The sequence below is a fragment of the Oncorhynchus keta genome, unplaced genomic scaffold (genome assembly GCF_023373465.1).
Source record: "Oncorhynchus keta strain PuntledgeMale-10-30-2019 unplaced genomic scaffold, Oket_V2 Un_scaffold_3208_pilon_pilon, whole genome shotgun sequence".
Classification (NCBI taxonomy): Eukaryota; Metazoa; Chordata; class Actinopteri; order Salmoniformes; family Salmonidae; genus Oncorhynchus; species Oncorhynchus keta.
In genome coordinates, this window is record NW_026290915.1 from 841,883 (window position 1) to 855,967 (window position 14,085).

Here is a 14,085-nt window from a genome sequence, read left to right on the forward strand (position 1 = left end):
GATCCCCATTAGTTCCTGCCAAGGCAGCAGCTACTCTTCCTGGAGTTTATTAGGGATCCCCATTAGTTCCTGCCAAGGCAGCAGCTACTCTTCCTGGAGTTTATTAGGGATCCCCATTAGTTCCTGCCAAGGCAGCAGCTACTCTTCCTGGAGTTTATTAAGGATCCCCATTAGTTCCTGCCAAGGCAGCAGCTACTCTTCCTGGAGTTTATTAAGGATCCCCATTAGTTCCTGCCAAGGCAGCAGCTACTCTTCCTGGAGTTTAAGGATCCCCATTAGTTCCTGCCAAGGCAGCAGCTACTCTTCCTGGAGTTTATTAAGGATCCCCATTAGTTCCTGCCAAGGCAGCAGCTACTCTTCCTGGAGTTTATTAAGGATCCCCATTAGTTCCTGCCAAGGCAGCAGCTACTCTTCCTGGAGTTTAAGGATCCCCATTAGTTCCTGCCAAGGCAGCAGCTACTCTTCCTGGAGTTTATTAAGGATCCCCATTAGTTCCTGCCAAGGCAGCAGCTACTCTTCCTGGAGTTTATTAAGGATCCCCATTAGTTCCTGCCAAGGCAGCAGCTACTCTTCCTGGAGTTTAAGGATCCCCATTAGTTCCTGCCAAGGCAGCAGCTACTCTTCCTGGAGTTTAAGGATCCCCATTAGTTCCTGCCAAGGCAGCAGCTACTCTTCCTGGAGTTTAAGGATCCCCATTAGTTCCTGCCAAGGCAGCAGCTACTCTTCCTGGAGTTTAAGGATCCCCATTAGTTCCTGCCAAGGCAGCAGCTACTCTTCTTGGGGTCCAAAAACATTCAGGCACTTACATTACATATAAAACAAAAGATAAAACAGTACATCATATAACATTATTACACCACTACATGTCTACAATACAAAACGTATATACCACCATACAACAATATTACAACGTACGTGTGTGTAGAGTTTGTGTGCTAGCGCTTGTGTGTTTATGCGAGTGTCTGTACCTTTGTGTGTGTCTCTTCACAGTCTCCACTGTTCCATCAGCTGTATTTTTATCTGGTTTTTAAATCTGATTCTACTGCTGCATCAGTTACCTGCTGTCGAATAGAGTTCCATGTAGTCATGGCTCTATGTAGTCTATTCTGGACTTGGGGACTGTGAAGAGACCTCTGATTCTATCTTGATGTTGGAGGCTTCCCTTAAAGAACACACTCTGTGTTCTGTTAGACAGGTAAATCTTTATCCACAATATAGCAAGGGGGTGTAAAGCCATAACACATACGTTTTTTTCAAGCAGCAGACTAAGATCAACAATGTCAAAAGCTGCCCTGAAGTCTAACAAAACAGCCCCCACAATATTTTTATCATCAATTTCTCTGCCAATAATCAGTCATTTGTATAAGTGCTGTGCGTGGTGAATGTCCTTTCTATAAGTGTGCTGAAAGTCTGTTGTCAATTTGGTTATTGTAAAATATCATTGGATCTGGTCAAACACCATTTTTTCCAAAAGTTTACTAATGTTTGGTAACAGGCTGATTGGTCAGGTATTTGAGCAAGTGGGCTTTACTATTGTTAGGTAGTGTAATGATTATTGCTTCCCTTCAGGCCTGAGGGCACACACTTTCTAGTAGGCATATCTACCTCAAATCCCTGCACATCGACTCAGTACTTACCCCATGTAAATAGCCAAGTTATAATTACTCATGTATATATTCCTTGTTTTTCTTTTTCTATTATTTCTCTATTTTTCTCTCTGTGTTGTTAGGAAGGTTCCGTAAGCAAGCATTTCACTTTTAGTCCACACTTGTTTATGAAGCATGTGACAAATAACATTTGATTTAAACGTAGTCTGAGTACGGAAATAAGTGACCTGTTAGACACCACTTCAAGGGCCTTGAGGGTAAGTTGGTAAAGATGCATTGAATTAGGGCTGGTCTAGGATCAGATCCCCATCTTATTTATTATGATCTAAATCCAAGATCAGACGGCTATTCTACAATGGAGGATCAATAAGTTAGCCAGCTAAATTGCCTAAATATTCTGAAATAACTTGACATTTTTTCTAAGATAAGCTTCAAATGGGCATGGACTAATTAACACAAATTACATTTAAGTGGAGCATAATGACCCAGAAAATCTATAGTTATGTCTAGTTGTTGATCAAAGTTAGCTGCTTAACTCATTGATTCTGTTTTGTAGTATACCTCTCAGGTCTCCTACTTCAGGAGGCTTTGTGAATACAGGCCCAGGTTGAAGGTCAAAGTGTGTGCAGGCTTTTGTTCCAGCACAACTAACATACCTGACAACCACCAGGCCCTGAACTATGTCAGGTGACCAGAAAAAAATTCAGCACCGCAACAATGACCAGAGAACATTCATTATGTTACAGAAGGAAACAGACTACTTCCCTTAGAAGCTACATTGCTACATCAATTTTAGTACTTTTAAATTAATTAGACTGAATTCATTGTTGAATATTACTTTTAAATGCATCATGTCAGTTCAGTCTTAACCCATCAGAACCAATAAGCTTGTTTTACCACCATTTCCAAAAACAAGTGAATTTAAACACTGTCGCTTCATAACAATTTTATATTGTAGCTGGTCAGTCTTCGCATTCTCAGCCATCTATGAATTTGAGTGGTTACATTCAGTCCCATCCCTCAGCCATCTATGAATTTGAGTGGTTACATTCAGTCCCATCCCTCAGCCATTTACCAAATCAGTGGAGGGGTGGCAACTTTGTTAATGTTTGAAATGCAGATTTCCCCCTTTAAAAAGAGCTCATACCATTGACCCTCCACCCCTTTCCTAAACACCAGGACGTGTTAGAATGTGTGGAATCCAGATGTTGACCATTGGTCTATGCCAAGTATGAAGAAACTTCACAGGCTGCGTTTACACCGGCAGCCCAATTCAGATCTTTTGCTAATTATATTTCTACCACCCCAGAGCAGATGTGATATGGGTGGACAGTCAGCAAAACAAATCACAAGTGGGTTCTCAGGTTCAGTGTAAACAGCCATAGCAGCTCAAATCACAAGTGGGTTCTCAGGTTCAGTGTAAACAGCCATAGCAGCTCAAATCACATCACAACCAAAAAGTATACTCATTGTCAGAAGCCCAGCCTCATGACCAAAAAAATACATTGATTTAGAAGTTTAGGAATCTCTTCCCTCAAATACCAACCTTAATCACTCAACCAAGGGTCTCCTGGTGTCCAGGCGGACAGCTGTCTGAGTTGAGTGGTCCGATAGGAAGTGCAGGTTGCATCTCAGCTTTCACATTACCTAGTACGTTGCTGGGAATGCGCTTGAAAGATGCTAAACTGGCTGGACCAGTGGCTCTGACTAAGAGGAAACAGTATGACTAAATTACAATGAGTGACGGATTTTTAGCACAAGCTGAAACTAAGCCAAGTAAATGGCATTTTGTAGTCTAATTATGGCTTAACCAATTGGAACATACCTCACTAGGATATCCAGCAGGACAGAACAAATGGTTTGAGGAGTAACATTAGCAACAGATTTCTTGACAGAAGTAAAGAATACTTCCAGAATTGTTTCCTTACCTTTAAAAAAAACTAAGTTGTGGCCAGTGACTGCAATCCACACTTCATTTTAATAAACTAGCCACTACCAACAAATATTAGCATTTTCAACCACCCACATTTAGCATGTTTTAAATGTCATGCCCAAAGCATCTCTTAATGGGGAGATTTATGCAACGTCAACAAGTGAGCCAGAGAAAGACTTAAAACAAAGCTTCATGAACTGTTATACCCACTGCTGCCTTAATGAAACATTCAGGACAGAACACAGGTTCACTGAGGAAAGAGTTTAATTTGTATAACAGTCATATCATTTTCCTGAGGAATGTTCATAATTGTTACAGTTTGAAGTTGTTTTTCTAAATCACTAAAGGGCTGATGAGTAAAGAGACTGGGCCGAGCCTGACAGTTGTGTGTTCGTTCCTCAGACCAAATCTACAGTGCTGCAAGTAACAAAAATAACATTACATCAGTGCTGGATTCACAATTGAAATCAATCTCTGCATTGATTAAAGACAAAAATACAGTAAATCAGTCAATCCAGGCCTATAGTGGCGAGTCATTCGTGTTGAGGGGGGTCCCACTTTGGGGTCAGGGGAGGTGGGAGAGTTGGTCCCTTGGGGCCCCAGTGGTGGTTGTTGCACAACAGTCATAGTTTCCTGCTGGGAGGGTTGAACATCTGGTCCCTCTTTACTGGCCGTTCTTCACATTCAGCATCTTCTCCTGTGGAGGGAAACAACCATATGAAAGAGGAAACAAAGGCAAGGGAACTTGGTTGTCGAAGTGTCACCTGCATGACACCATGTGCACCACACCTTCTGCTACTTTACAGGTCATTGAGAAATATTTACAACCTCAGCGCTCCGTCACGGTCTCACCTTGATCATGGTCTCCAGCTTGATGGCGTCGGCAGCGAACTTGCGGATGCCGTCAGAGAGCTTCTCCACGGCCATGCGGTCCTCGTTGTGTTGCCAGCGGAATTCTTTCTCATCCAGGTGAACCTTCTCCAAATCACAGGCCTTGGCTAAACAGGGGACACAAGTGAGATGTAATGAATTGCCATTAGTTTAATTCATCCTTGGTCCAATGGGATTACGTAGTCCCCGTCCCCAGGTCTTTGAAGGACTGGTAGTATGGCTGCAATCTACCAGAATGCCTACGGCATATGGTTTTACTTAAGAGGACCTCATTATCCCCTCAATGGTTTCAGGTGTTTAATGAAGGAAACAATGTATGCACTGGGATGCAGGATAAATATACCCTTTTCTCAATGCAGACCTGGCCCAGGGGAAGAGACATGAGCATCCATTTAAGAAGCCTCAAAGAAAATACATAGGAGTTCCTAAATGCATAGCAAATTAATTTGTTTTGCTCTGTACGTTTGTGAAATACAGCCATTTTTGCCCGAGGTACAAATTGAGACTAATAAACACATTCCTACTCATAAGAGACTGCATAACCAATGTTGAAGGGGCCTCAGCAAGTTCTCCTTAGGAGGGGTTTAACAAACTTGGTCTTTGACCTGCTAGTGTGTAACACTAACTTACGGGGCTCAGAGTCTACCTCAAGGGGTCACCCAAGTAGACCTACTTCACCAGCTTTCCTTCAACTACATGACAGTTCGCACCAATTCAAATTATTTTAAGAGAAGTTTAATTGAACAGGACTCAAGTTTTAAAAGTGTCAAGGTCCACAGCACCAAATTGTCATGGTCCAGACACCAAGAAGTTTACATTTACAGTTGAGGCTTACAGAGCGACTTACAAATTTGAGGGCACAACCCCCCCCACTGCTACTGTACTGGGGCACCAAGTCCAAAAGGCTCCTTAATAGTTTCTACCCCACGCCTTAAGACTGCTGAACAATCAAATGGCCACCAGGACTGTTTCCATGGACTAACCTGTACCCCTGCACATTGGCTCAGGACAGATACCCTGTATATAGCCTCATTGTTATTTTATTTAGTAAATGTAATCTTAACTGCATTGTTGGATAGATGCTTATAAGCAAGCATTTCACAGTATTCAGCACATCTGACAACCACAATGTGCTAGCAAAACACATGTTTATTCCCAACTGTTCCAGGGAGGGGACGTGAGATAATACTAGTATCCTGTAGGGGGTAGCAATGAGTCCTGTTACCTTTCTGAACCGTGAGCATTGGCGTGACTGTGCTGTGGTCTTTGCTCAGCTCTCCCAGTAGGCCGGGGGAAATGGTAAGCAGGTCACAGCCGGCCAGGGCCTTGACCTCCCCAGTGTTCCTGAAGGAAGCTCCCATCACCACCGTGGTATAGTCATACTTCTTGTAGTGGTTGTAGATCTTGGTCACACTGATCACACCTGAGGGAAGAGAACAAAATAAAGATGTTTATGCCTAATAAAGCCACGCCAGTGCAGTAATGAAGTCAATACACCCATGTCGCCAGGCATCATATTTATACGGTCTGGGACTGTTGAGGACAACCTAAAGTTTAGAAGCTAACACTCATGCTATCAAATGGTGGATCAGTCAGCCCATACCTGGGTCCTCATGGGCCTCGTAGCTCTTCTGGGCAGTGTTCTCCTTGTACCAGTCCATGATACGGCCCACAAAGGGTGAAATGAGGGTGACTTTGGCCTCGGCGCAGGCCACTGCCTGGGCGAAGGAGAACAGCAGGGTCATGTTGCAGTGGACCCCGTGCTTCTCCTCCAGCTCCCTGCAGGTACACACATTGACAGGCACATTAAAGGACAGTTAACAGCAGAGCTTCACTGTGCTTCCATGGCTGTCAAAACAAACATTTTAGTTTGACACTAAAATTATTTCTAGGTTGGAGGTAAACTGACAGAACATAGCAGGTAAATTGTTTAACCCATTTGAATCAAATTACAGTTCTGGCAAAACAAAAAACGGCACGTTTTGAAAATATTCTACTTTACTGTGACAAAATGCCTTTAAGGTATATGACTCATGTCCTTCCCCCCCCCCCACACACACCTGCCAGCCTGGATGCCTTCCCATGTTGAGGAGAGCTTGATGAGAACACGGTCCTTCTTGATACCAGCCTCTTCGTACAAGGCAATGAGCCCCAGGGCCCGAGACACCATCTCATCCTTATCGTACGAAAGCCTAATGTCAAGTGGAAGAGGTTGAGTTAGTCGAAATATTAACGCTTACTATTTGGTAGAGCCGTTTTATGTGGACTCCATACCAGTCATTTGAGTCTGAGGCGCTGCTGTGAGCGTGAAAGACTGTTCAGTGAGCTAGTCAACTTAAAGGATCAATTTGCTACCCTGATCTGTAAAGGCTCCAGGTTGCATTTGAGGCAACAAGTCATTCAGCTACTTTGTGGAATTGTGTATTTTTTTACCTGTAATTTCATATGAAACATTCCCCCTCCCATTAGCCATGATCAATTTCTATGTTCAGACGTTCATATTGAAAATGTATGAGTGGGTGTTATTCTGATAGCTGGTGTCGACAGATACAAAGCACGTCATGAGCGACTTATGTAGGCCTGAGTGGCACAGGAGGAGGCTTCCTGTACCTGGCGTCTACCTCCGTGGAGACCCTGCCTGGGATCTTCTTCAGGATCTCCAGGCCAAAGCTCACAAACAGCTTGTCCATGGTGTTGGTGACCTGCTCCTCCTCAGGTCTGATGGACACAGGAACAGGATACTGGTGAGGTGCAATACCTCAAGCATAGCAAACATGTATCATTGCTTTCAGCAGTAGACTAAGGATTTATTAACCAAGTAATTACTTAAGAGTACACCAGACATTGAGTTGCACCCCCACCTCCTTTAACCAGTCTGCTCCCTGTCTACACTAATTTTAATTTAACCAGGTAGGCAAGTTGAGAACAAGTTCTCATTTACAACTGCAACCTGACCAAGATAAAGCAAAGCAGTTCAGAGTTACACATTGAGTAAAACATACAGTAAAAAAATAAGTCTATATACAATGTGAGCAAATGAGGCGAGGTAAGAGAGGTAAAGGCAATAAATAAATAGGCCATGGTGGCAAAGTAAATACAATATAGCAATTAAAACACTGGAATGGTAGATTTGACAGTAGATGTGCAAAGTAGAAATACTGGGGTGCAAAATAAATACAGTAGGGGAAGTGGTAGTTGTTTAGGCTATTTACAGATGGGCTATGTAAAGGTGCAGTGATCTGTGAGCTGCTCTGACGGTTGGTGCTTAAAGCTAGTGAGGGAGATAAGTGTTTGCAGTTTCAGAGATTATTGTAGTTCGTTCCAGTCATTGGCAGCAGAGAACTGGAAGGGAGAGGCAGCCAAAGGTGGAATTGGCTTTGGGGGAGACAAGTGAGATACCTGCTGGACCACGTGCTACAGGTGGGTGCAGCCATGGTGACCATCGAGCAGAGATAAGGGGGGACTTAATATAGCAGGGTCTTGTAGATGACCTCGAGTCAGTGGGTTTGGCGATGAGTATGAAGTGAGGGCCAGCCAACGAGAGCGTACAGGTCGCAGTGGTGGTTAGTATATGGGGCTTTGGTGACAAAACAGATGGCACTGTGATAGACTGTATACAATTTGTTGAGTAAAGTGTTGTAGGCTATTTTGTAAATGACAGCACCAAAGTCGAGGATCGGTAAGATGGACAGTTTTATGATGGTATGTTTGGCAGCATGAGTGAAGGATGCTTTGTTGCAAAATAGGAAGCCAATTATAGATTGGAGATGTTTGATATGGGTCTGGAAGGAGAGTTTACAGTCTAGCCAGACACCTAGGTATTTGTAGTTCTCCACATATTCTAAGTCAGAACCACCCAGAGTAGTGATGCTGGACAGGAGGGCAGGTAGCAATCTGTTGAAGAACATCATTTAGTTTTACTTGTATTTAAGAGCAGTTGGAGGCCATGGAAGGAGAGTTGTATGGGAAGGAGAGTTGTATGGCATTGAAACTCGTCTGGAGGGTTGTTAAGTGTCCAAAGAAGGGCCAGAAGTATACAGAATGGTGTCGTCTGCGTAGAGGTGGATCAGTGACACCAGCAGCAAGAGCGACATCATTGATATATCAGAGAAGTCGGCCCAAGAATTGAACCCTGTGGCACCCCATAGAGACTGCCAGAGGCCCAGACAACAGGCTCTCAGATTTCACACTGAACTCTGTCGGTTTGAAGTGGATTTAACAAGTGACATGGGCTCATAGCTTTCACCTGGTCAGTCACATGGAAAGAGCAGGTGTTGTTGTGTATATTTAAGCAGTAAGGCCCAGGGGTGTGGTATATGGCCAAAAAACACCACAGCTAAGGGCTGTTCTAATGCACGACACACGTGTCTGTATACAAACCTTAGCATATTGGCCACATAACAAAGCAAGGTGCCTTATTGCGATTAAACTTACCAACGTAAGAGCAGTAAAAAATAAAGTTTATACCTGTGGTACAGCCGTGGTATATCTATCAGCATTCAGGGCTCAAACTACCCAGTTTATTAAGTGCTGTAATAAACTTGAAATGTTCATTCACTTTCCAGTATTCATGTTCTCACCTCAATCTTACTCAATGCATTTGATTTGGCACTGATGAATATTCTCTAAAGTACATTAGAGGCTTGGAAATATGACATTCTAAACAAGGCAACTAAATGAAGAGGAAAGCCCAAAACTGATGTCTTCAGATGTACTTTAGTGGCTTGGAAATATTTGTTCTTTAGACTAAATGATTAGGCGCCAGTTGCAAATGGACACCTTAAAAGTTGTCAGTCACCAAGACAATGTTCATAACAGGGAAATGCGACCGTGAAAGCATGTAGTTTGTAGGCGCATGTAGGCATGTGCGAGGCAAGGCAGACTGAACAGCACCCTCAGGGCACCTGCATTAACACTTATCTTGAGCAAAGGGAAAACACCTGGTTCTTTGTTCACTCAAAATCCCATTGTTTAAAGGGGATGTCAGTGAAGTCACTGACCTACTATACAAATGTAGAAGCAGTGCAGAGTTGCAATATGACCACATGAGCTTATTTCACCAATCATTGAAAGGGTAGGGGTTGTAAACATTTGAGTGCCCATCTTACCCGCCCTTGGCGAGGGTTGCCGTATTTGATGGCCTGGTCGACCAGATGCTGGTAGGCGGCCATCTTGGCAGCAGCCAGGATGAGGGAAGGGTTGGTGGTGGCATCCTGGGGCTTGTACTCTTCAATGGCTGTTCAGAAGTGGGAGACAACAAGTTAAGAACAGCTCACAACACTAGGTGTTCATAGCCTCACTAGACCTATGCATGAAAAATGAGAAAGTGGCCATAGTACTGTTTGTCCATTGAGACACCGTAGCCAGTACACTTCCTCAAAATAATCTGAAAAACATTAAATGACAGATTTCTTAGTGACGTATTTGCCAAGGAGATCTCACGCAATTTTACATGAGCTGTTTGGTGCAGTATTTCAATGAAAAAGAGTCACTTGTTGAATAACAAATACTTTGAAGAAACCCCACTGTTGACCAATCACCTACAAGTGGGCGTAGACTTTGGCGCCAAACTTCCGCTTGCCGCCAGAAAAGTCAAAAATTAAAAACAGTAACTCAACCGAACTGTTTCGTCTGGGAAGCCTCCAGTCAAGGTACATACAAGCCTTCATAGGACACAACTTCATTCACCAATCTTATCCTGAGATGTGTAGCTGTGAAATAACTCAGTAAAAAGGTCTACAGATATTGCCTATGCCCATTTTGAATAAAGTCACTTATACAGGAGACACAACTACAGAAAGCTCTGGATGGGTCAAGAAGCACTGGTCTCAAACAGTGACCTCTACTGTAGGTACAAGCCAACAGCAGTTTCCTCAACTAAAGCAGAACACTGGGAGGAAAAACAGCCCATTGTGTACCTGCAACACTGCAGTAGAAGAATGACACCCGATGTTCAAATTAAACATTCAAGGTTAAATCCCTTTAGCCTGCGAGGTAGCCTAGTAGTGAAGCATCCTAGGTGAAGGTCTAATACAGAGTGCAACATCGGGGTAAGAGTGAAAATTTGAATGAAAAACTAAAAAAAAAAATATTTTACCTTTATTTAACTAGGCAAGTTAGTTGACAAATTCTTATTTTCCAATGACGGCCTAGGAACAGTGGGTTAACTTCCTTGTCAGCTCGGGGATTCGATCTTGCAACCCTTCGGTTACTAGTCCAATGCGCTAACCACTAGGCTACCTGTCATCCATTGCAATACAAAAAGGTTGTATTTTCAAGTTAGCCCACAATTGTCTTGCTTTTCCTACTTTACACTGGAGGGCCTTTACTATAGCCGTGTTAACCTACGGTCAGGGTACTCGCCGGTTCCAGTTTTGATTAGTATAGTCCCATCGTTGCGATATGCCATGTCAGCTACAGTGAGGGAGGCCTGTGGCGATGGGCTTTAGACCAGCTGGCCAAGCGTCTGCCACTGACAGAGAGTAGGCAACACAATGAAGCACAAAGGCCCCCTGTGTTTCTCTGAAAACAACTAACACATTCTAGGCTCTCACCATCTCATTCTGGTCAAATACCCTACTCTTTTAGCCAGTCCTTATGGCTGGATCTGTCACAGGCAGCAATTTGCAATCCAATCCCACCAGTATGTATTATTGGCAGTGATTAAACAAGCCAAAATAGCATATCCAAACACGCCGTTTGTGAATGAACAGTACAAACTTCTGGTAGCTGAATTATCTGTTGGAGGTCTTTGGAGAAAGATTAACCAGGCAGGCAGAAAATATTGTGTTTGTGGAAAAACATGCAGACAATTCTCCACATCAAGAGCTTTGGATTCACTTTATCAAGACAGATTGTGTAACTGTTCAATGAGGGCTTGAGGCATACCCCAGGGGCTCAGATATTTGGATTAAGCCTACACTTCAAATACCTGGTAGTTATATAGAATGTATGTATTAAGACACATCCAATTAGAAACCAAAGTTCCTGTCCTTTTCACTACAGTTCAATGATTATGTGCCACATCTGCAATTACCACAGTACAGTAACCACACTGAGATTACTAAAGTAGTTAGAGTAACATGGCATGTTAAAAGGACAACCTCAGGCTAAAGTGTTACTGCAATTTGCAGACTACTTCCCATTTGTTATGCACACCAGATGACTGCCATGCATAAACACTAGTGACCATGTGTTTCCCACATGGTTCAGGAAGAGTACAGGGTTGCACTTTTAACCAAGCACTGTCAAATTTCACAGGGACAAGAAAAAAAAAAAGGGTTGCTCAAATTTAGTCAAGCTTGTGCTTGCAACCAGTCAATCTGACAGATGACACGTGTGGGTTTACAACATGTAAGGATAGGTAGATGCCATAAGTGTGTTCCTTTGAGAAAAGTAATGAGGCACTTTTCATTTTGTTGTTTATTTTAGTAATTCTCATAGCAGAAGCCCTCGTCTGTTGGCGAGGTTGAAGGAATAATTTGAGCTCTGGATAAGAGCGTTGCTAAATGACTTAAATAAATGTAAATGTAATGAATAAGGCTTAGCTAAATCAGCCAGCCATGTAAGCCTCCACAGAGACCAACCCTAAGATAAGACACTAACCACCCCCATTTGAACAAAGACAGCAACTGGCAAGATAAAGCATGTTCTGTGCCAATGTAATCTGATGCATTTATTCCATTGAAAGAGATTAAATGTACACCCTCCCCATCAATGGGATAACTGATGAATTGTACAACTGAGCTGTTCACCATTCTGCATGCCAGCAAAATATTGTCCATGAGGCCACACTTAAGCCATCACGAGTCAGCTACGTTCAGTTATTTAAGCTACGGTAGACAATGTATTAGGCTTTGCAATATGGATAAACATCCATATGATATCACACTATATGCCAGACAAGAGTTTCTAATTGAACTTGATCAAGTTTGAAAGTGATTGTTCCTGTTTTAATCCTACTGGACACGACCTACTGGTAAAATGACTGTAGCACCATACTATACTAACTGATGTGGTTCAACTGTCCTTCAGTATTGCAGTCAGGGTTTCACAGTCTTCAAACCAGTTGACCAATGAATGCACTGTGTCACACAAGAGTTGGCCAGTGAGGTCCTTTCACAATGAGATTTGGCCAAGCGCACCCTTTCACAACATGGAATTGGGCCTATGGGTACATCAAGGTTCCCCTCACCACAGTCTAAAAACTGAACTACTGAGGCATGAAGCAAGGTCAGATTCCTTGGTCAATCTTCAGAATCATAGGCCATTTGAGTGACTGGTCCTATAGACATTCTTTAGGTTTTCTATAGAGAACGAAGACATTTGAAAATAACCCTGTCCTAAAGACAACTGCATTCAGGGACCAAAACCAGTGAAGCTCATCACCACTTCACTTATCCTGAGAAGAAACATTGTGTAGACTGAAGCAGCATGTCATCAAAGCCTATCCACTTACAGTGTGCCCCATTTGAGCCTGGTTAACATTACCCTGTGGCAGGTAAACCGTTTCTGTCTTGTCATCCTGACTTGCAGTGCAAGCATGAGGAAATGTTTGGTTTACACCACAATGGAACTAACGGATTACATCATTCCTACTTCCTTACTCAAACGGAAGAGGAACCAGTTCTCTGAATCTGGGAGACAGTAATGCCAGTCGAGGGCAGTGAACATGGCATTCGTATAAATCATATGTAGCTAACCAACTACGCTGAACGGTCTTTTAGGTTGTCTTCTGCATTTAGTGTTAATTAACTAAACCCCATTACTGTCACGTGGGAGAACCAATGTTGAGTAGTTGGGCGTGACAGCGTTAACGTGCGTGCCCTGACAGGAAGGAGTAAGTCATTGTTTTAAAATTGCAATTCCTGTTTGATAGCTCACAACGCCTTCTAAAATTAGACAAAACCTGAAAATGGAAACCAATAACTATATAGTTCTTCCCATAGTTAATTAACATTAGCGATCAAGTTGCAATGCATGGAACGTGCAAGAGCCGTGGTCATAACTAGCTAACGTTAACCACAAGTGCAGTAAGTTAATTATTAACCAAACATGATACGACAGCTAGCTAGCAACATTTAAAATCTAAAAACATAGAAAGTTTATCGAAATTAATATTCGAGCAGACTACAGTAGATAACGCAGCTATAAAAATGGCAACATGTTACATCAATGTGTTCTAGCGAATGCCTGCCTGGCCTTGGCAAGTAACGTTAGTGCATTGCGGTCAATCCAATCTGTTACCGTTGAAGTCTCCGGTGTCCGCCACGACCACCGTGTGTTTCTTCAGCTGCTCCAACGCCGACTCCATCTTTCGCCGTTTGTCTGGTGACACACTACTCATGATGAAGGGAAACAAAGAGAGCTTTTATATTCACAAAGCACGTGAGACAGACGGAATTTTGGATCGACGAAAGCGCGGTGTGGACGGCGGCGCTCGGAAGCTGGAGAGACAGGGGCGCGCACGTTGGCTGTTTGAAATCGGTTTGAAGCAACAAGTTGCTCTCGTCCAATGGAGAACGATACTTGCTCTCACGCCTCGTACTGCTACTTGAATTGGCCAATAGAATGACTTGTCGGGGAAGTAGTTCATAGACCTCTGGTGTATATTTAAGGTGCATGTATCAGGTGTTGTACACAGTATGTATTTTT

General features: G+C 43.0%; 2 protein-coding genes across 2 annotated transcripts in view; one reads left to right on the plus strand and one right to left on the minus strand.

The window, feature by feature from the left end:
- Nucleotides 1–14,085, plus strand: part of LOC118372575 (solute carrier family 25 member 44-like) — a 140,864-nt gene that overhangs the window by 64,539 nt on the left and 62,240 nt on the right. The gene's annotated exons all lie outside the window — the stretch shown is intronic.
- LOC118372580 (transaldolase-like) lies at nt 3,787–13,814 on the minus strand. The gene is made up of 8 exons (XM_052515862.1): nt 13,678–13,814; nt 9,544–9,667; nt 7,042–7,149; nt 6,492–6,623; nt 6,035–6,210; nt 5,657–5,854; nt 4,393–4,538; nt 3,787–4,237 (listed from the first exon to the last, which is right to left on the minus strand). Exons 1-8 carry the CDS (start codon nt 13,775–13,777, stop codon nt 4,205–4,207), a joined length of 1,017 nt encoding a protein of 338 aa, XP_052371822.1. The 5' UTR covers nt 13,778–13,814; the 3' UTR covers nt 3,787–4,204.